The 21,353-nt window shown below is 35.7% G+C and overlaps 1 protein-coding gene across 1 annotated transcript in view; it reads left to right on the top strand.

Moving 5' to 3' along the window:
- LOC107653171 (stabilin-1-like) overlaps positions 1 to 20,962 on the top strand; it is a 44,353-nt gene extending 23,391 nt beyond the window's left edge. The window contains exons 43-69 of the mRNA XM_016439819.1: positions 2,789 to 2,862; positions 2,953 to 3,024; positions 3,129 to 3,248; positions 3,352 to 3,399; positions 3,487 to 3,567; positions 3,832 to 3,987; positions 4,822 to 4,953; positions 5,038 to 5,097; positions 5,190 to 5,366; positions 5,535 to 5,621; positions 6,879 to 7,025; positions 8,164 to 8,220; positions 8,380 to 8,566; positions 8,663 to 8,812; positions 11,385 to 11,489; positions 11,630 to 11,737; positions 14,865 to 15,058; positions 15,142 to 15,286; positions 15,369 to 15,502; positions 16,255 to 16,420; positions 16,518 to 16,624; positions 16,975 to 17,094; positions 17,247 to 17,396; positions 17,483 to 17,596; positions 17,990 to 18,136; positions 19,860 to 19,967; positions 20,047 to 20,962. Of these exons, the coding sequence (XP_016295305.1) occupies positions 2,789 to 2,862; positions 2,953 to 3,024; positions 3,129 to 3,248; positions 3,352 to 3,399; positions 3,487 to 3,567; positions 3,832 to 3,987; positions 4,822 to 4,953; positions 5,038 to 5,097; positions 5,190 to 5,366; positions 5,535 to 5,621; positions 6,879 to 7,025; positions 8,164 to 8,220; positions 8,380 to 8,566; positions 8,663 to 8,812; positions 11,385 to 11,489; positions 11,630 to 11,737; positions 14,865 to 15,058; positions 15,142 to 15,286; positions 15,369 to 15,502; positions 16,255 to 16,420; positions 16,518 to 16,624; positions 16,975 to 17,094; positions 17,247 to 17,396; positions 17,483 to 17,596; positions 17,990 to 18,136; positions 19,860 to 19,967; positions 20,047 to 20,085 (3,185 nt within the window). The 3' untranslated portion in view covers positions 20,086 to 20,962. The remainder of the gene's footprint in view (positions 1 to 2,788; positions 2,863 to 2,952; positions 3,025 to 3,128; positions 3,249 to 3,351; positions 3,400 to 3,486; positions 3,568 to 3,831; positions 3,988 to 4,821; positions 4,954 to 5,037; positions 5,098 to 5,189; positions 5,367 to 5,534; positions 5,622 to 6,878; positions 7,026 to 8,163; positions 8,221 to 8,379; positions 8,567 to 8,662; positions 8,813 to 11,384; positions 11,490 to 11,629; positions 11,738 to 14,864; positions 15,059 to 15,141; positions 15,287 to 15,368; positions 15,503 to 16,254; positions 16,421 to 16,517; positions 16,625 to 16,974; positions 17,095 to 17,246; positions 17,397 to 17,482; positions 17,597 to 17,989; positions 18,137 to 19,859; positions 19,968 to 20,046) is intronic.
- Positions 20,963 to 21,353: the final 391 nt, after the last annotated feature.

A 21,353-nucleotide genomic window follows, 5' to 3' on the forward strand; every position in this document is an offset into this window, starting at 1 on the left:
CTAAATAGGAAAAGGATCTGCCGCCCGCAGTTGATTTTGATATTCTAGGTATTATCAAATGGCCAGAGTTTTGAGAACACAGCGGACATGGTGGACTATAATGTTACAAGAGCTCGTTCAAATACTGAGGTGCTAAACCATTCAGGGCTTTATAAGTAATAAGCAATATTTTAAAATCTATACGATGTTTAATAGGGAGCCAGTGCAGTGTTGACAGAACCGGGCTAATATGGTCATAATTCCTGGTTCTAGTAAGAACTCTAGCTGCTGCATTTTGGACCAGCTGGAGCATTGAAAATCTTCATTGATCCCTTGTGGTGTTCTGCAGTTGGTCTTTGCCTGCTGTCTATGGTTTGTTTGATGTTAGTTTAGTATTATAATCAGCCTTGATTATGATTTTTTTGTGCTATATGAAATGTGCTTAGGGTGTGCCTCAAGGCTATGTATTGGGCTCAATTATCAGTTTTTCATTGTCTGTATGCATTTACTTGTATCCGTCCCTCGGGTCATTTTGACCCAAAACTAATTTTTAAAGATTTTTTAAAAATCGAGCGTTGATCGTTTTGGTATGAGACTTTGTGACTTTTGTCACACTTGAACTGGGAATACACAAAAAAAATTTCAAGTGAATTCAATCAGTTTAAGTGGGTGTTATAAAAAAAGTAACAAAAGTGTCCCTCGTGGGTCATTTTGACCCGCCACTGGAAAAGCATGGAATTTACAAAACAAACTGCAGATTTTTAAAATTAAATTGTCACACTTGAGCATGGAACACACACAAAAAAATCGTGTTCGAAAAAAGTCGATTCGAGGATTCTATGTGGGTGTAATAAAAAAAGTAACAAAAGTGTCCCTCGTGGGTCATTTTGACCCAGCCATAGGAATAAATGGTATGTGCGAAAAAAAACAGGAATTTTTTTTTATTTGATTTTTGTTTACTATACAAAATCTGACACAATCCAGAGAAGATGCATACCCAAATGAAGGGCTGAGACTGCAGAATGTCCCCAATGCACAAAAAACTCAAATACCCACACACACAGGCACACACACAAACACACACATGGCACACACACTCCCATTGAAACACATTATAGCATGTATGATGTTTCTGCTGGGAAATGACTTTTTGAATTTGACAAATTGTTGAATAAAGTCGTTATTTTTGTTTCCTTTGCATACAAAAAGTATTCTTGTCACTTCATAAAATTCAGATTGAACCACTGATGGCAAATGGACTATTTTGACGATGTCTTTCATACTTTCATGAAAGACGATGTCTTTCATACTTTTCTGGGCCTTGACAGTGTAATTTACTTGGCAGTCAATGGGACAGGCACAAGCCTCCCGGTTTTCATCCAAAATATCTTAAATTGTGTTCCGAAGGCGAACAAGGCTTTTACGGGTTTGGAACGACATGGGGGTAAGTGATTAATGACAAAATTTTTATTTTGGGGTGGAGTAACCCTTTAATGAAGCCTCAAGTTGGTGTAGTTTTAAAGATTTCACTTGTTTGGCTCATTTAAGTATCTCCATAGGATTCTATAGGCCCCTCTAGTGGCTGTAATCATAAAATGCAATTTTATGTCATTTTTCCCCACCAGATGGCATCAAAGATACTCAGTGACCTAGGTCCTGATGGATCATCATGTTTAAAGTATAAATATGCAGAAATTGTGTCTTTGTTTGTTTTAGTTTTTTGGTGAAAAAATTTACAAAATATGCTAATTTTCATAAAAATATCCAGAATTTAATGTGAATCAAATAAAAATCACCAAAAAAAAAAAAAAAAAAAACCTAAATAAAAAAATGTGAAAAGAAAAATATCCACACACACACACACGCACACACCCACACACAAACACACACATGGCACACACACTCCCATTGAAACACATTATAGCATGTATGATGTTTCTGCTGGGAAATGACTTTTTGAATTTGACAAATTGTTGAATAAAGTCGTTATTTTTGTTTCCTTTGCATACAAAAAGTATTCTTGTCACTTCATAAAATTCAGATTGAACCACTGATGGCAAATGGACTATTTTGACGATGTCTTTCATACTTTCATGAAAGACGATGTCTTTCATACTTTTCTGGGCCTTGACAGTGTAATTTACTTGGCAGTCAATGGGACAGGCACAAGCCTCCCGGTTTTCATCCAAAATATCTTAAATTGTGTTCCGAAGGCGAACAAGGCTTTTACGGGTTTGGAACGACATGGGGGTAAGTGATTAATGACAAAATTTTTATTTTGGGGTGGAGTAACCCTTTAATGAAGCCTCAAGTTGGTGTAGTTTTAAAGATTTCACTTGTTTGGCTCATTTAAGTATCTCCATAGGATTCTATAGGCCCCTCTAGTGGCTGTAATCATAAAATGCAATTTTATGTCATTTTTCCCCACCAGATGGCATCAAAGATACTCAGTGACCTAGGTCCTGATGGATCATCATGTTTAAAGTATAAATATGCAGAAATTGTGTCTTTGTTTGTTTTAGTTTTTTGGTGAAAAAATTTACAAAATATGCTAATTTTCATAAAAATATCCAGAATTTAATGTGAATCAAATAAAAATCACCAAAAAAAAAAAAAAAAAAAAACCTACATAAAAAAATGTGAAAAGAAAAATAGAAAAATGGACCAATATAAGTTTTTTGGACCAAAAAATAAATAAATAGTGTCATTTTTGGCCTTGGGGTCATTTTGACATGCGAGGGACACTTTTGTTATAGGTTCAGGAGGGACGGATGAGGGTTAAAGTTGTGTAATTATGTTTTCACTACAGAAATGGATGCCTGTTTAGTGGACAAAGGAGGATGTGACAAAAATGCTTATTGTATGAAAACTGGACCAAACAGGGTTTGTGTCACTTATTTCAGTTCATGCTTAACAACAAATGTTAACGTTATGAAATCAGCATTAAGATGTTGAACATTACATTTGTTCCAGGTTGCATGTGCATGCAAGCCTGGTTTTATTTCTCAAGGTCATAGATGTCTGGCAGTTAATCCTTGTCGGAAGGTAACAGAATTCACAAACAATTTTATGGCAAATAATTTTATTAAATCATCATCTGATATTAGGTATTTTTGTGTGCAAAACATTTTTATTCTATTTTATCACAGAATAATGGCGGCTGCAGTATTAATGCTGTTTGCAGATACCTTGGGGATGGGGAACGTAATTGCACATGCTATATCGGCTACAAAGGAGATGGTTTTAAGTGTGCAGGGACTGTCAGTAGAGTTAGTATAATTTAAGATTAATTTTAGGTTAATTAATAGTGATTGACAAAACATGAGAAACAACAACTGCTTTTCAAATGAATCTTATAATTGTTCATTGCAGGAGCTTCTTCATATGCCTGAGTCAGCATGGTTGAGAAGAAATATTGGTGTAAGTGTACATTTAAATTAGTGAGAGAATGTGCACATTTCTTGATGTATTCGAAATATATTAACAATAATAATGTGTATGTTATAGGTAATGAGAGTCCGAGATCTGTACAGTCAAGGCCCTTTCACTGTATTTGTTCCTCATGCTGATTATGTGGCAAATGTTTCGGTATGCTGCACTGAATCACACAAAAGTATTTTAACATTATAAATATTATATCAGTGTTGATTTGATTGTTAAAAGTAGGCAATATATAACAAATGTAGTTTTTCAAAAGTTGTGTTTAAAAGTAATGTTTGCAAGATTACCAAGGCAGTTTTCTCTTAGAAATATCATAAACCATTGAATCGTGTACATTTGCACAAATCAGAACGGAATTTCATGTTGACTTCATTACTTTTTCTATTGACATATAATTTCTTGTCATGACAGACTCTGCAGGTTGAAACGTGGACAAATACAAGTCGCAGTTCAGACCTGCTGCGGTACCACATTGTCAGTTGTGAAGAACTGCGCGAATCAGACCTCAAATCTGTTAAAGAAGTGGTCACCAGCAGCGGATATAAATTACGCTTCAGTGTTAGAGATGTGAGTCCTTGAAGTTTCAAACGCATTTTATATTTTCAATAGTGTATATTTATCTGAACCAAAGTCCGAAATTAAAGGGATAGTTCACCTGAAAATGAAAATTCTGTTATCATTTACTCAACCTCAAGTTGTTCCAAACCTCAGTTTCTTTCATTTATTGAGCATGAAAGAATGTTGGTAATCTAATCAAAGAGTTGACGGTAGCCATTTACTTGCACATTATGGAAAAAATATTATGGAATTCAATGGCTACTGTCAACTGTTCAGTTCCCAACATTCTTCAGAATATCTTCTTTTGTGTTCAGCAGAAGAAAGAAACTCATACGGTTTTGGAACAACTGGAGGGTGAGTAAATGATGACAAAATTTTTATTTTTGGGTGAACTATCCCTTTAACAATGGCTTAGGGCGAAAATGCCACCAAAATGAACAAAAATGCCTCCCAAATTCAAGATACTAGGGTGAAAACACAATTATTCCATCTTAGAAAAGAATAAAACATCATTAAAAATATGTAAAATGCCAGATGCATCTTCTGTGCCACATTTGCAAGTAAAGATGGATTTTGTTGATGTTGATATAAATTGAATTGGTAACCTACGATATATAGCCTATAGTATTCTGACTGATTAATTGAAGAAATATAATAATTTGACATACAGGTGCATCTCAATAAATTAGAATGTCGTGGAAAAGTTCATTTATTTCAGTAATTCAACTCAGACAACACAGATCCATTTATAATTTATATACTGTAGATACTTCTAAAAACTGCCCTTGCAGATCAATTGCAGATCAGTGACCTTGATCTGAAGTGTCTGCTTTTGTCTTTCAGGGTGTTGTGTACATCAACGGCAATACAAAGATCATCACCAGTGATGTTGAGTGCTCCAATGGAGTCATGCATTTCATAGACAAGGTCCTTTTTCCATACGATCTAACGGGCAAGGCAGATATCAACACCGATGTATGTAACTCAACCAATGGCCATCAAGTACAAAAAAGTAATTAAAATGTCATTCCACAAAGTAAAACTCAATTTATGTTGCAGTTGAACATTACCGCAGCTGCTGAACAATATGGCTTCAAAATCTTCAGCAAGCTCCTACAGGTAATATTTATGTTGTATGTTCAGCTTTTTTGGACCATATGCGTTTTTCTGACAAACATCTTCCAAAAACGCTGATTTCTTCATCTAAACAGGATGCGGAATTGATGCATGTGGTGCAGCATCAACCCTTTTATCCATTCACCATGTTCTGGCCAACAGATGACGTTTTTAACAAACTCCCTGAGGACAGAAAGAAATGGCTGTACAGCGAAGACCATCGTGATAAGCTACAAGCCTACCTCAAAGCTCACATAGTCCGTGACCAGAGGGTACGAGACTCCAACCTAAATGAATTCAATGAAAATCAATTAACTAAAATCAATTAAGTTATATATGAAAGTACCATGGTGTTACCATCTGATAGCATCACTGTACCATGGTACCACCATAGTGCTTTCTTTTAAGGGTGACAAAACGGTTTTGGATGTATTTTCCAGGTAGTTGCTGTTGCTCTTACTGCTGAGAAAAAAATGGAAACATTGTTTGGATCAGAGCTCACCTTCAGTTGCAACAAAGATTTAATTGTAAGTATTTTGATGAAGAATAGTGAGCAAAAATTCCTTATGAACTTCTTGCATGTGAAATGTTAATGATTTATTTATTGTTTTTTATGTTGATGTTTATATAGCTTTTTATTGATATATTTTATTTAAAGGGGTCATATGTTGCTATTTTAAAGATCATTATTTTGTGTATTTGGTGTAACAGAACAACATGTTGACATGCTTTAATGTTCAAAAAACATGCCTCGCTCCGTTCCCACGGCTCTCGTCACAATCAACATTACTGCTGTTCCTGAAACCACGCCTTCTTTCTTTGCGTGCACATTTGGGCGGCATTATGCTAATATTTCCACATAGTGATGTAGATATGTGGGGGCGTGTTAGAACGAGCCGTTTTAGGTAGGCGTAGCTGACTCTTAACTTTTATAAAGAATATCTCTTTGGATTTGAGACTTTAGTCTTTGCAACTTTACAGATCTTCTTTATGCACCAAGAGCTTGTAACACTCCAAAGAGAAAGGAAAACATGAAATCGCATCATATGACCCCTTTAAGAAAAAAAATACTAACACTTAAAGCCTTTATGTATAATGCATTATAAAGGTATTCATAATGTGTGTTATAATGCATTACATCTTGTAACCAAAGTTAAAATGCATTATAATATTTGCAGATTCCTTGTTACATCTGAAATTGGTTGTTTGTCATATGTTTTAATGCATCATACTTTCTAAAGTTATGTTCAATGTATATATAAGTCTTATCATGTATTATAACTGTGGTTACAATTATTCATGAGGCCATATAATGCATTATAAGGTGCATTACGAGGCATAATTAATACATTAAAAAACAAATTTTATAATGCCTTAAGTAAAGTGTTATTAGTAATGCAATTTTTTTTCAACATTTATTCTCCTGAATGAATTCTTTGTGGAAATAAATGTTTATAATAATATTTAAATATTTCCAAATGTTGTCTTTGTTTTTTTCTTTATATTATCTTTGTGTTTTTAAAAGTGATTTATCTTTTATATTTCAACAAAAAAATTTTTTTTCAATATTTAACATATTTAAAAATGTATAAATATGAATAAATATTTGTCTTTATAGTGGTTTATCTTTTATTTTAAAAATAAGAATGTTTTTTTTTTTTTCAAATTTAGTTTCTGAAATGAACATTCATTAATTTGCCGTGTTTCATTCATTGGTGTTTTAGTGATGTACATTTAAGACATTTGATTGTAAATTTGCTCACATCTTATTGACTGATTTTCAGGGCGACATCTTAATCAATGGAAACAATGGCAGAATCGCAGCGCGGAACATGTTGTTTGATTCAGGAATCGCTCATGGGATTGATCAGCTTCTGGAGCCACCGAGCATTGGCGCTCGCTGCGACGACTTCACAAGCATAGAGATTAAGGTAAAAAACTTTGAGACTAAGATAATGTTAATGCTCTAAGAGATAAAATAAAATAACAAAATAAAATGTAAAGCACAAATGAAAAAGCACAAATATGCAGAGATTTGTCTAGTTATTTTTCAGTTCAGTTAAAGGGTTAGTTCACCCAAAAATGAAAATTCTGTCATTAATTACTCACCCTCATGTCATTCTAAACCCGTAAGACCTTCGTTCAACGTTCTTCGGAACACAAATTAAGATATTTTTGATGAATTCGGAGAGCTCTCTGACCCTCCCATAGACAGCAAGGTAACTACCACGATCAAGGTCCAGAAACGTAGCAAGGAGATCGGTAAAATAATCCATGTGACATCATGGGTTCAACTGTAATTTTACGAAGCTACGAGAATACTTTTTGTACGCAAAGAAAACCAAAATAACGACTTTATTCAAAAATTTGTCTCCTCCGCGTCATCCTGGTGCCATTTTGGAGAATATTCACTGAGCGTAAACAGCGTATGCTATTCTGTGTTAGCTGCGTCACACGGATATGTTGTTTTCGTTCAAATAAAAGCGTAAACAACATAGAAAATGTATCCGTGTGACGCAGCAGACAGTGGATACTCAGTGGATCGTTCAGTGGATACTCTCCAAAAATGGCACCAGGGTGCACACTAAACTCCTGTTTGCGGAGGAGATGAATTGTTGAATAAAGTCGTTATTTTTGTTTTCTTTGCGTACAAAAAGTATTCTCGTAGCTTCGTGATATTATGGTTGAACCGCTGATGTCACATGGATTATTTTACCGATCTCCTTGCTATTGATATATAATTTCTGATGATTTCTAAAGTGTGATAGAGAAAAAGGCAACAAAGAACACTTTTTTTGACAAATGTCAGAACTCCTGTTATGATGTAGATTTTTGAGGTGCACTCTTGTCAAAAATTAATCTATTACTTTTCCTACATAATTTTTAACAAAAACATTGGTAAAATATCTATTTACCTTTCCAACGATATATAGTTTGTCATGATTAGATTAGGATTTAATTGTAATATAGTGAAGTAAACTTAGGCATCCCACAGAGGGGACGGGTGACAGTTAAAGGGTTAAAACAAATGAGCTGTCCTAATGTTGTTATACTGTTGTTTGTCATTAGGGACACTGTGGCTCTTGCAGTGTGCTGCCCCGTTGTCCCCTCGGATCAGAGGACACAGTGAGTGGATCTGCGAATTGTTGATTTGTGGTTCTGTTCATTAACAAAACTTTTTTTTTTTTTTTTTTTTACCAAGTCAAATTGTATTTTCTGTGATAATCAGTCACATGCTTATACAAACATAACATGCCTTGACCCAGACTGATCTCTTCTTTACAGAACAGAACTAGCATATGTAGACGACCATATTCACCTTACATGTACAGACGGCCCAGTTATCATGGGTTGTACTCGTATGGTTATGGATACAACTCATACAGAGATTGGCTTGGCTGTAATAGGATTTGCACGAAAATGACTTGGTCTGTTAAGTGCTGTAAAAACCACTTTGGAAGAGATTGTCAAGGTGAGAATTTAACACAAAAAAGCAACAAGTTGCTTGAATGTTACATGAAACGATGCAGCCAATAGGTATTAAACTCTGTGTTGGTTTGTGGTTTAGTGTGTCCCGGCGGACTCGAGGCGCCATGTGGAGAGCATGGAGACTGCGATGACGGCCACACCGGTACAGGGACGTGTAAATGTCACAACAGTTTTAGAGGCACAGGCTGTGAGCTGTGTGAAAGCAATCACTTTGGGCCGAACTGCACAGGTAACCCGTTCAAAACAGTTTTAAAACCGTGAATTTTTCCTAAACAGTCCAATTCCTTATCCACGGGTGTTGGTGAAGACTAAGTGAACAGGCAAATGAGTCAACGCAACTGTAGGAACAATTATCCAAATAGAGCACTACACAAATGCAGGAAGCAGGTTCAAAATTAACAAAATTGCCGGTAGAAATTAGCATTAGGAAGGAGGCAAAATTGAGCTACTGGCTGGTACTATTTTGACTGCGATATAAAACAGGGTTTAAATTTAGGAAATTTTGACCATTTGTGAACAGTTGGCATTTCTGTTAAGTTTTTACATTAATCTAACAAAATTTATTGAGGTTTATGCTTTAACCCTCTGGTGCTGTTCGGTCATTTTTGACTGAAAATTTTTACATTTTGGTTTTTAGAATTTTTTACTTCATCGGATAGATATGAAACTTGGTAAAGGCACTTGCTATATGAGCACAAGAAAAAACAAAAAAACAACATTGAAAATTATTAGAAAAGGTTAAATCGTCCAAAAAAATACTCACACCTGTACTCTTAGCGGTCAAAAATGACCACATTGAAATGAATGGGAAGTTAATTTTATCTTGTGGAAACTTTTGGTACTGCACTCAAACAAAAATCTTACTGAAAGCTCTTTTTTTTTTAGATAACCTCAAATTTGGAACACTACTTGTTTACAGTAGATTTATGCCTTTGATTTTCACACAGTTTTAGAGTAAAACATGTTTTGGAAAATATATATTTCATATCAAATTTCAAAATATTATTTTGTGCATTTTTCATAATAATAACTTTAAGCTTCTATAACTTTTTTGTAGTTTCACTTTTTAACTGGCAATAATCTGCCAAGTGTCTTCTTTAAAAAGACACCAAACTTAGGTGTGCTTCAAGATTTATAAGTTTAAGTTGGAAATGTCATTTTCAGGTTTATGCTCAAAAAGTGGTTAAAGGGATAGTTCACCCAAAAAATGAAAATTAGCCCATTATTTACTCACCCTCAAGCCATCCTAGGCATATATGACTTCCTTCTTTCAGATGAATCCAGTCGGAGTTATATTAAAAATTGTCTTTGATCTTTCAAGCTGTTTAATGGCAGTCAGCAGGTGTTGCAGTGCATCAGTCCAAAAGAAGTTAAATAAAGCACATCCATCCATAATAAAAAGTGCCTCACACGGCTCCGGGGGGGTGAACAAAGGCCTCCTGTAGCGAATCGATGCGTTTTTGTAAGAAAAATATCCATATTCAAAACGTAATAAGAACTTTAATCTCGCTTGCGCCAACAGTTGTACACGGAAGCAGCTCCGGGTTGATGACGTATTAGGTCAGCGTTGCGCATGCGCCGGTGAGTCTCGTGAAAACCAACGTTTGTTTACAGGAGCAAAGGAAGAACAGTTTCCTTACTTTAGCAAAGGAAAACCAGTCTCCTCTTGGCTTATATCGAAATCCTCCGATATTCTTCTTTACAAAACCTCGTTTTATACTTCTAATTCGTGAAGTATAAAACGAACACGAAATTCGTGTTTTGTTTTGATCTCTCCCATGCGTTTCCGCGCTCGTCACTAATCACCACCCCATGTGCTGCGCATTCGTCTTACGTCATCCTCCCGGAGCTGCTTCCGTGTACAACAGTGAGCGCAAGCTAGATTAAATTGATGATTACGTTTTAAATATGGTTATTTTTCTTACAAAAACGCATCGATTCGCTACAGGAGGCCTTTGTTCACCCCCCGGAGCCGTGTGAGGCACTTTTTATTATGGATGGATGTGCTTTATTTCACTTCTTTTGGACTGATGCACTGCAACACCTGCTGACTGCCATTAAACAGCTTGAAAGATCAAAGACAATTTTTAATATAACTCCGACTGGATTCGTCTGAAAGAAGAAAGTCATATACACTTTGGATGCCTTGAGGGTGAGTAATTCATGGGCTAATTTTCATTTTTGGGTGAACTAACCCTTTAACTGGTAATGAATGGATCATAACTATTCCATAAATATTTTTTTTTAACCATAAAATCCCCTAAAAATACAACATATTAAAAATAAAAACATTATCAAACTAAAATATAGTACATTCATTTTTGACCACCACACAAGCAGAACCAGAGGGTTAAAAAAGAAAAAAGCCAAAATGGTAAGAAAAATAACTTTAAGATACATTCACTGAAAGCAGTTTTTCTTCTCAAATAAATTTATATTGTTTTAAGCATGTTTAGATGTAGACAAAATACGTGTAGATGAAATAAGAAAAATATTTGTAGTGTAAACAAAAAAACATACAAATGAAATAATTTATATTATTTATATAATAATAAATAGTTTTTTAAAGTCAGTAATATCAATAAATAATAAAGAAAACTATATATATAATATATAAATATGTATGGGCAGTACATTTTCTCAGTCACCAGGCACTGGACGCTGAGACTAAAATTACATTACTTGTCTACATTCCATTTATTGTCTGATCAGTATAAATGTTTTGGTTGAAATTTTATTGTATTAGTTCTATTCAACTTTGTGCTGACTATAATGAACAGTTTATCCATCTTTTCTCACAGCATGTAACTGCACCAGCAAAGGCATGTGTGACTACGGCCTGGACAGTGATGGCAGCTGTTTCTGTCAAGAGGGGTGGACGGGTAAATACTGCGAATCAAAAATCGGTAAGAGCAAGCTTCACATGGAAAACTCTATCAAATGTACTGGATCTGTCAAAGATATGTGTAGTGTTGTAGAAAACCATAGAAAATATTTTCGACTTTTTTCAACGGTGAAAACACTCCTTTTGCCTGTTATTTGACAGAAGTCAAGCCGATCTGCTCTCCTGCATGTGATCTCAATGCAGTTTGCCTCCCTGAAAACCAGTGCGAGTGTGTGCCGCCCTATGGAGGAAATGGCATCAACTGCACAGGTGGGTTATGAATCCGTGTATCATTCGATTATTCGTTTTTTGTTTTAATATTGAAAGTAGAAAAATGAGAAAACGGCTCCTTTATCGTTTTTTTGTTTTTTCCAAAAAACGAAAAACGAGAATTCAGCTTAAATTTTTTTTTCATTCATGGGTGGAAAAATGAATAAACAGCTTGAATATTCGATTTCTACATGTGGGCAGGAATTAAACGCCCCTTTCTGCTGATTGGTCAGCCGAAGATCAAACCGTGCCGTCATCAGTTCTTCTGCAGTATCACGCAGCAGAATAATAGTCCTCCACTGCTGCAGTTGTACGGATTAATAACCCATTTTATCAATTTCATATTTTTCTCATCAAACAGACTAATGAATAGCTCGACACAACTCGGGCAGAGTCTAGACAAGTCTTTCTTCTGTGTAGACTAGCGGTTCTTAAAGTGATAGGGGGTCCAAGAAATAATTAGCTATAGCCTAAAGTATTTTCAGACTGTAAATTCGCTTTTTTTTTTTTCATGAAACATAGGCCTATTGTGATTTATTCCAAAGTGACTTATATGATGCATTTAATGTAAAATAATCTAAATGAAGCTTTTTAAAAGACAAGTATTCTTTCCTGTGCACTTCAATACTGGTCTGCGCTTCGCGCCTGTCTGCTTGAGTTTATTTAACCCATCACAATTTATTGGAACTGTGTGAACTAGAGTGACTACTCACCTTAATGTTGTTCTAAAGGCTTATTACTTAATAACACAAAAATGTCCTGCTCGCACTTGCCAATTTAATGGCAGAGAATGGTGACTTTAGTTTTTTAGTTTTTTTAGTTTTTTTGGATGCATATCTGTCGTAAAATAATCCTATGCATTTTGTGGCATATATTCCAAGCATTCTAAGCATTCTGTGTGGGTTTGGTGAGAAACAAGCCGAAATGGCAAGTTATTATATTTTATGAAACTCTTGCGTTGCAGTGCGAGTGCATATCCTTTTGAGATATCAATTATAATCAATTTGAATAAAACACAAGACTACATTATATAACTCTAACAGTAGGCTATTTAATATCTGTTGTTCTCCAGTTGTCAGTCAGAATGACAGTTCTTGCGTGAACATAGGCCTATATATACCCAAGCCAATTTATTATTCTTTCCTTTTTGTCTTGGTGTTTAAAATATTTATTTTGAAACAAATTATTAAATTTCTTAATTAAACAAACAAACAGACTTACTGGGTGAGCAGGGTAGGGTATGACAGCGGTCATATCATACCCTGCCATGCCCAGCTGATGCAAAGAATAGAATTTATATCTATACAGAAGAAAGCCCTGTCTAGACTCTGCCCCAGTATGAGTTGTCAAGCTACTCATTAGCCTGTTTGTTTGATGAAAAAAGATTAAATGTAGCTGCAATAAATGCGTTAAGAATCCATACAACTGCAGCAGTGGAGGACTATTATTCTGCTGCGTGATACTGCAGAAGAACTGATGAAGGCACGGTTTGATCTTCGGCTGACCAATCAGCAGAAAGGGGCATTTAATTCCCGCCCACGTGCAGAAATCGAATATTCAACCTGTTTATTCATTTTTCCACCCATGAACGAAAAACGAAAATTTAAGCTGAATTCTCATTTTTCGTTTTTTTTTTCCAAAAAACGAAAAAGGAGCCGTTTTCTCATTTTTCTACTTTCAATATTAAATAAAAAAACGAATGATCGAATGATACACGGATTGTTATGAATCACATCTGTTGTATTAGACTGACTGATTGTAAGATGCTTGTCCTGGATTCAAATGGCCTATTGCCACTTTTATTAATATAACAGAAGAGAGAGCTCAGGTTTGCTTGAGAACTACTTGAGATCTGAAACTTGTGGCCTCAGCTCCAACATATATTTAACAGCTTATGTAACCTAATGGCATGTTATCCATGCTGTTGAATCAGTTTTACATAATGCACTGCAAAAAATTATTTTCTTACTCGTAGATATTTGTAATGAAAAACCAGATTAAAATACAAATTCTTTAGAGATACATTTACTTGAGAAGCAAAATTACTTTCGAGATTTTGGGACTTGTTTTCTGAAAAATGTATTAAAATTAGGTGAGTTTATGCTTAACAAATTCATATGTCAGTGGGGTTAGAAAAATAATCTTGTTTTGTTCTTGTTTTTCCCTTTGAATTGAGTTTAATTATCTCAACCGATTGACAGATGGATTTTCTTATTTTAACCCTCTGATGTTCCTTGTGTGGCAGTCAAAAAAAAAAATTTCAATGAAATGAATGTACTATATTTTACTTTGATGATGTTTTTATTTAATATTTTGTATTTCTTTGGCGATTTTATGGTACTGGATCTAAAAATAAAATTTCCAACTTAAACTGTCATAAATCTTGAATGCTTCGGAGCACAGAGTTAAGTTTAGTCTCCTTGTAAATATGACACTCGGCAGATTATTGCTACAGTGAAAAAAATTAAATTTAAACCAGTTATAGATGTTTACCTGTATTGTTATGAATAAAAGTCCAAAAATACTATCTTAAGTTTTGAAATAAAAAATAAATTTTCCAAAATGTTTTACTCTACTACTGCAAGAAACTCAAAGCCATAAATCTAAACAAGTTGTGTTCCAAATTTGAGGTTGATATCTAAAAAAAATTAGCTTTTAGAAAGAATTTGTTTGGGCGCAGTACCAAACGTTTCCACCAGATGAAATTCCCTTCCATTCATTTCCAATGAGACCATTTTCAGGACCATCTTCAGAACCTTTTCAATTTTCAAAAAATAATTTCCATACATTTTTTTTTTTTACCAAGTTTTGTACAATTAGTAAAAAAAAAGTAAAACTTCTTAAAAAAAACAAAAACAAAAAAAGGTAACGATTCATTTAAAAAATGACTGAAGAGCACCAGAAACTCACTTAAGATATTAAGTATTTTTTTCAGAAAAATGTACCAAATTGAAGTCTATTTTCCTTCACAGGTAAATGTATCTTGATTTAAGAATTCTTAGATGTTTGTAATAAAAACATGACAAAAATACTAAGTACGAAAATCAATAATAGTTCAGAATAGTCTTATTATGAATGCTTTAAATGCATAAAATCAATTTTGATTATGAAATGTCTGTTTTTCTAGCTCCGGATCTTTGCAGTGAATATAACGGAGGCTGCCATGAAGCAGCGGACTGTTTGCAGACCGGTATCAACGTTACTTGTTCCTGTCAGATAGGATACTCTGGAGATGGACACGTCTGCTCGCCCATCAACCGATGTGTAGAGGAGGCGAACGGTGGCTGCAGCGATTTCGCAGAATGCATTTTCACTGGACCTGTATGTGAAACTTCTGCTTTCTGTCATTGTATTCTGACAAGAGTTTTGGATAAACAAAATGTGTTACATTTACCTTGTGGCAGAATGAGAGGCGCTGTGAATGTCTCGAGGGGTACGTGGGAAATGGAATCCAGTGTTTGGAGAAAGTGGTGCCCCCTGTTGACCGCTGCCTGGAGGACAACGGCGGCTGCGACCCCAAAGCCATGTGCAAAGACCTTCATTTCCACAGTACGACTTCACAATGATTTACTTGACAGGGTCATAATATTTTGAGTATTCAAAAACAAAGGCTTTTATTTTTACGTTTCAGTGAAAACGGCAGGTGTTTTCCATCTGCGCTCATCTGAGGGGAAGTATAAACTGAACTTCAGTCAAGCACAGTTAGCTTGCGAGGCCGAGGGAGCCACTCTTGCTACATTCAAGCAGCTCTCTGACGCCCAACAGGTGACTTTTGAGCCCATCTTTAGCTGTTCACATCTTGCATTTACACCATTGTGGCGAGTAACATTACATAACATTAGCTAAATTTTGCTGACAAAAGAACCATTGTTTATTGTCAATAGCTTAGCAATGTATAAAGCACAGCTCACACTGAAGTCAGTTTCAAACCAATACGGTGAATTCGCATGACCAACCTGAACATGAGCAAAATCTGCTGGTGAACTTTTTCGCCCTCACACAAAACTCCCAACTGATTCCTATTGAAGATCGACTGGATTTTGCCCGCAAAATATTGACGAGTGACAGTAAATGTAAGCACAACTTTCTTCAAACAATTTCTTTATTGGTATTTTTGTTTTCCAGTAAAAAATCGAAATGTTTATTAAATCAGAATGAATTCACTAAATAAATATTCAATTTTACAATAAGTTGATGATTTTTCTTCACCACTAGTCAGTTTTTCTAGTATAAATCCCATGAAAGTTTGATAAATTCAACTGGTAGTTGATTAAATTACATTATAAAACAAAGCTTTTTTTCCCCAACTCTATTCATCAAAGAATCCTGAAAAAAATGTATCACAGTTCCCACAAAAATATCAAGCAGTGCAATTGTTTTCAACATTGATAATAAGAAATGATTCTTGAGCAGCAAATCAGCATATTAGAATGATTTTTGAAGGATCATGTGACACTGAAGACTGGAGTAATGGCTGGTTAATTTACATTATAAAACAAAGCTTTTTACTGTTCCAGTTGGGAATGCATCTATGTGTGGCAGGATGGATGGACGGCAAGAAAGCTGGCTATCCGATCCGGTTTCCTTCTGCTAAATGCGGCGATAATCATGTTGGTATTGTGCTGTACAAAGAGCCAGTCAATGCCAGTTGGCCGTATGATGCGTACTGCTACCGGATGAATGGTATGACTGTCAGGAAATGCTTCTTAGTTGAAATGTAATTTTAAATTTTACTGTACCTGAACAGCCTTGATGTAAGAATGATTTTTCTCTTATACAGAGGTGTCTTGTGAATGTAACCCTGGGTACGTTGGAAGCGGGGAATTCTGTAATGGAGACCTGGCCTCAGTTGTTGCCACTACTTTAAATTTTTCTGTGTTTTACACAGTAAGTAGCCATGTACTGTTGTTTTCCTTCCAACAATAATGCCATTTCCTGCAGGATGATGACATCAAGGAACTGGATTTGTAGTTAAAGGCAAAAGACCTACCGGATGGAAAGAGAGGACACAGGGAAAAGTTAAAATGACCAATTACAACATATTCCCAAAAACATGTTTTGTTTTAATCAAATTAAAGAAAGGGAAAAAACAAAGCAATGAAAAGTGAACAACTAAAGTGAAATCAATTTAATATGATGTTTTCACATAATTTCACAAAAAGTCATGTTCAAAGAGGAACATCCATGTGATTTCATAACAATGGAGTCACACATTTCCTGTTGGTTTCCTCCCACAGACTTTACTGAAGTATGCAGAGGATGGCGAGGAGGGCAAGAACCTGCTGAAGTCCCTGTCCGACAAATCATTAAACATCACAGTTTTTGTACCTCATAATGACGGTTTCTCTGCAAACAAGGTGATTATCAATACAAGCCAAAATGAATTCTCATATAAACATTTTTGAAGTGCAGCTGAGTCAGAGGAAGAAAACTAACAAAGAAAGTAGGAACCAGTTGGACACGCTCTTTCTCTGCTGCCCTTGAGTCTGCAGTTTATTTCGTTTTTCAGACCTTATCATGGAGGGATTTGCTGTATCATATATCCAGCATCAATAGTCTGCACTACTATGAAGACTTGAAGCACAACACTGTAATCCCGTCCCGTCTGGGCTCTGATCTAGTTGTAACGATTCCGTCCAATTCCACCAGTCAGGCTGAGGTAAGCAAACCTCAGCAGCTTCACACCGCTCAGGCCACATTTACTGTACATTGTCAAGCAAACTGTCTATTTTATTGGTTTCACAGGACCCTCAACCCCAAAAACTGGTGAATAAGAAGGTCATATTGGCCTGGAACATTCCAGCAATCAATGGTCTGATCCATGTCATTGATGGGCCTTTCAGAGCTCCACCTGTTCCAGTAAGTGGCCGCTTTTGTAGTAGTACAATGAAGAGTATTGGAGAACCACTCAATGGATGTACAGGTAGAATTTATTAGAAAATTTCATGGGTAATTGCATTAACACCAATGAATTAAATTGCAGCAGTTTTCAGATAGAAAGCACACTCCCATGGCTTCTGTTGAGCAGTGACTTTATTGAAAATAATTTTTGCTCATCATTAGACAAAGACGACAACTATGACTCACCAGACTCGATAAAGCAAGTCAACATCCTGTTTGAGTAACATGGATGTTCGATCCAGTATTTTAAAAGCAGTAGTAGTAGACAGCCACGCTTAGCTTTGCCAAAATCTGGACCTACAATTCTCAGTTAATTTTTTTAAGTCATCAATGGTGTTGTCTAATTTTTAGGTGCCGGCAGTTCCTCCAATCTCACAGTCCAGCAGTGTCGCAGTCACCACTGTGCTGATTGTCTTTGCCATTGTTGGCATTGTCGCGGGGCTCGCATACTATGTCCTCAAGCACAAGAACGACGCCTTTCGTTTCCAGTATTTTAAGGTATGTTCACGTAATAGAGCTCCAGATATTTGTTTACTAAACAAAGACACGATCTATCTATCTATCTATCTATCTATCTATCGTACCATTTTTGTTTCCCCAAAGAACCATTCAATAATGAGCTCTCAAAAGAACCATTTTTTTTCTTAGTGTGAAGAACATTTTAATAATAAAGGTTCTTTATTGGCATTGGTGGTTCCATGAAGAACTTTTAATATCCATGGATATTTTATCCTTTCCATTGCACAAAATGTTCTTTAGATTATTAAAATGTTCTTCACATTAAATTAAAAATTATTCAAGAACTGTTCACTGAAAGGTTCTTTGAGGAAACAAAAATGGTTCTCCTATGGCATTGCTGCAAAATGGAAAGGTTCCATGGATGGTAAATCTTCTACATGGAACCAGCAAAGCCATATATATATCAATCAGTGGCTGGCTGTGCATTTCACACCTAGGCCTTCAGTGGTGTCCTACCTGAATGAATCCACCTCTTAATACCATCATGACGCCACGGCTATAGAAACCGTCAATATTATACAGAAATGCAGTATAACAGGGCGTTGCATCACAGACAGGTATCTCATGTAGCGAGAATAAATGCCATTACTAAAGCAAGAAACCCAGTTAACACAATTCAACAAGTCTCCTTTCACTGCAGCCACAGATGCACCACGTACATCATCTCTAGCTGAAGCATCAGTATTAACCTAATAAAATGACAAAAACATAGTCCACCCCGACGTTCTTACAAACATTTATTAACTCAAACGTATTTATACTTTGTAAATAACATTAGTATAAAACAAATATGGTGATTACATATGTTTTATAGTTGACCTAACAATTTAACGTACTCGTACAGCTTTTCGTCTTCACGAGTCTCATCGCAAGTCTGCCAGTGCCGCTGCGGGAGGAAGAAGCCAGTTAGCACAGCTTGACTCGGAAACTGAGCACTCCTTAGATATTCTTACGGAAACTTAAACATAGCTTTATATCTTGCAAATAACATCAGAATAAAGTGATAAAAAAGTCAAAAATGAAAATGAACCTACCGTACTCTAGTGGGCTTTCATTTTAACTATTAAGTCTGTCACAGAGCCGTTGACGAGGAGGTGTGTAGTTGGTTTTCCCGGTCATTCTGAGTACGACTGTATTTAGATTTACAGTAGGCTAATATTTTCCCAGAATGCATTGACAATCTACAATAACATACTGTACACAGCGTATACAGTAAGAAACCTAACAATACAGTAATAATACTGTGAAACTAGTACACTCTCTGACCATCCAATCAAAGGACGTGAAAATGCCAACGTTTTCTTGTACTCCTGCTAGATGGCCCTGGTGTCGCCAACTTGAAATCTGATTGGTTAAAGCAACGGTTTCATTGCCATTTATTTTAAGCTACAGGCGCCTGCACTGTTGATTCTTAAGGCCTCAAGGCAGATTTCTTTGACCCTGGCAACACACGATTGCTGAAATATGATTGGATAAAAGCTCTAACATAAACATACACTGCTGGAAGCAGCACAACCAAGAGAAAAGCTATGAAATGTAGAGAATAGACTATTGGGAATAATTTAATACACATTCAAGGAAAAAATATATTAAAACTAAGTCATTGATTCTGATAGTGTTTAGGCCAGCAGATTCATTTGTGATGTATAAAAATCTACGTTCAGAGATAAATGAATGTAATGTCTTATGCTTCATTCAACAGAATGATGATGAAGATGGTGCTTCCACAAAAGGTGGTGAAAACCCTGCTTTAGTATCCATCCCAAACCCTTTATACAGCGGCTACAGGGCGTTTGCAGAGCCATTTGGGGTAAAAACATCCTTCTATGTGTTTGTAATTTTAACTACGTGCAATTCTTTGATCGTTACTGGTCGATATTTCATTTCAGGATTCGGCTGCTACAGACACACCCAACCTCATCGACTAGCACAGACAGCAGTGCCGACCTCCTCTCCCTTTCATTACCTGCAATCAGCTGGAAGAGGTGGCCTCAACACCTTTGTACATGGTTAAACCTAAAAATAAAAGACTTAAATGCCCTAATTATGTCCTAGACAACATCAGCCTACCATGGTGCCTTCAGTTCAATAAAAACATCTGCTAAAAAACATTGGGTGCATTTGTTCGTTTACCTGTTGTTTTCTTGGCCAATCACAAAGGAAATCTGCTGTCCAGGGAATAAAACCTGTGGTCTAATTAATGTCTCCAACTGCAATGCATAATCCCAAAGGTTCTCGTCGACATAATAGAAGGGTATTTTTGTCTTATTTGATCATACTAAAGACGACTGAAGCGTAACGCAAGAGGGAGACACGTGAAAATTCCCCTGAGGAAAACGACCACCTGTTCATACTACTTGACAGGAAAACAGCATTGTTGATTTTGGCTTGCTATGGACTGGGAAAGGTAAAGCTGGTCAAATAAGAAAAATAAGTCAACAAGTTGAGTTTAGTGTGGAATTTCAGGTCTTTTTTTATGAAAAAAATATTTAGTTAATTTTTCTGCACATACGATTTTTTTTTTTTTTTCAAGTTTTAACTAAGGTAGGCACACATTCAGGGCTCTAGTTCTGCGTAAATTAAAATTACATTTACGTAATTTGACAGACGCTAGAAAGACAAGACCAATCACAACCGAATATGCATATGATTTCAAGAAAGCAGACCAATCATTGGTTTGATTTGGAATTCCAAACATTTCAGTCAATTAAAGATTTTAAAACTTGTTTTTTTTTTGTTTTTTTTTAAAGTATAACAGTTACAAAAACCAGAAACAGATAAACAAACTACAATGGAAATACTTACAAAAATGTGTACTGTATGTTAAGCAGCTCAAGCTGAATTCACCATAAAAGTCGTAGAGATGTAGAGTTTGATTAATTGTGGCGATATGTTATGTTTGATTAATATTAATGCACTGCTGCCTTGCAAATACTGTAGTGATAATTTAGTCCATCAATCATTGATGGTGAGCGTGTTAGGCTTCATACAGGAAGCTTTTTGGCATTCAAAAAATGACCAAACAGCTTTATAGAGTTCCTAAAATGGATTGTGGCGATGTAAGACTGTAAAGACTGTTTTTTTAGGTAAATTTTCTGTTAATTTTAGAGATTCGAGAATTAGCCTGGGGACTTTAGGACCCAGGGCTAATGAGGACTGCAGTGAATTCACAGCTGGGCTTTCCTCCACCATCTTT

This window comes from Sinocyclocheilus anshuiensis, unplaced genomic scaffold (assembly GCF_001515605.1).
Source record: "Sinocyclocheilus anshuiensis isolate Anshui unplaced genomic scaffold, SAMN03320099.WGS_v1.1 scaffold211, whole genome shotgun sequence".
Taxonomy (NCBI): domain Eukaryota; kingdom Metazoa; phylum Chordata; class Actinopteri; order Cypriniformes; family Cyprinidae; genus Sinocyclocheilus; species Sinocyclocheilus anshuiensis.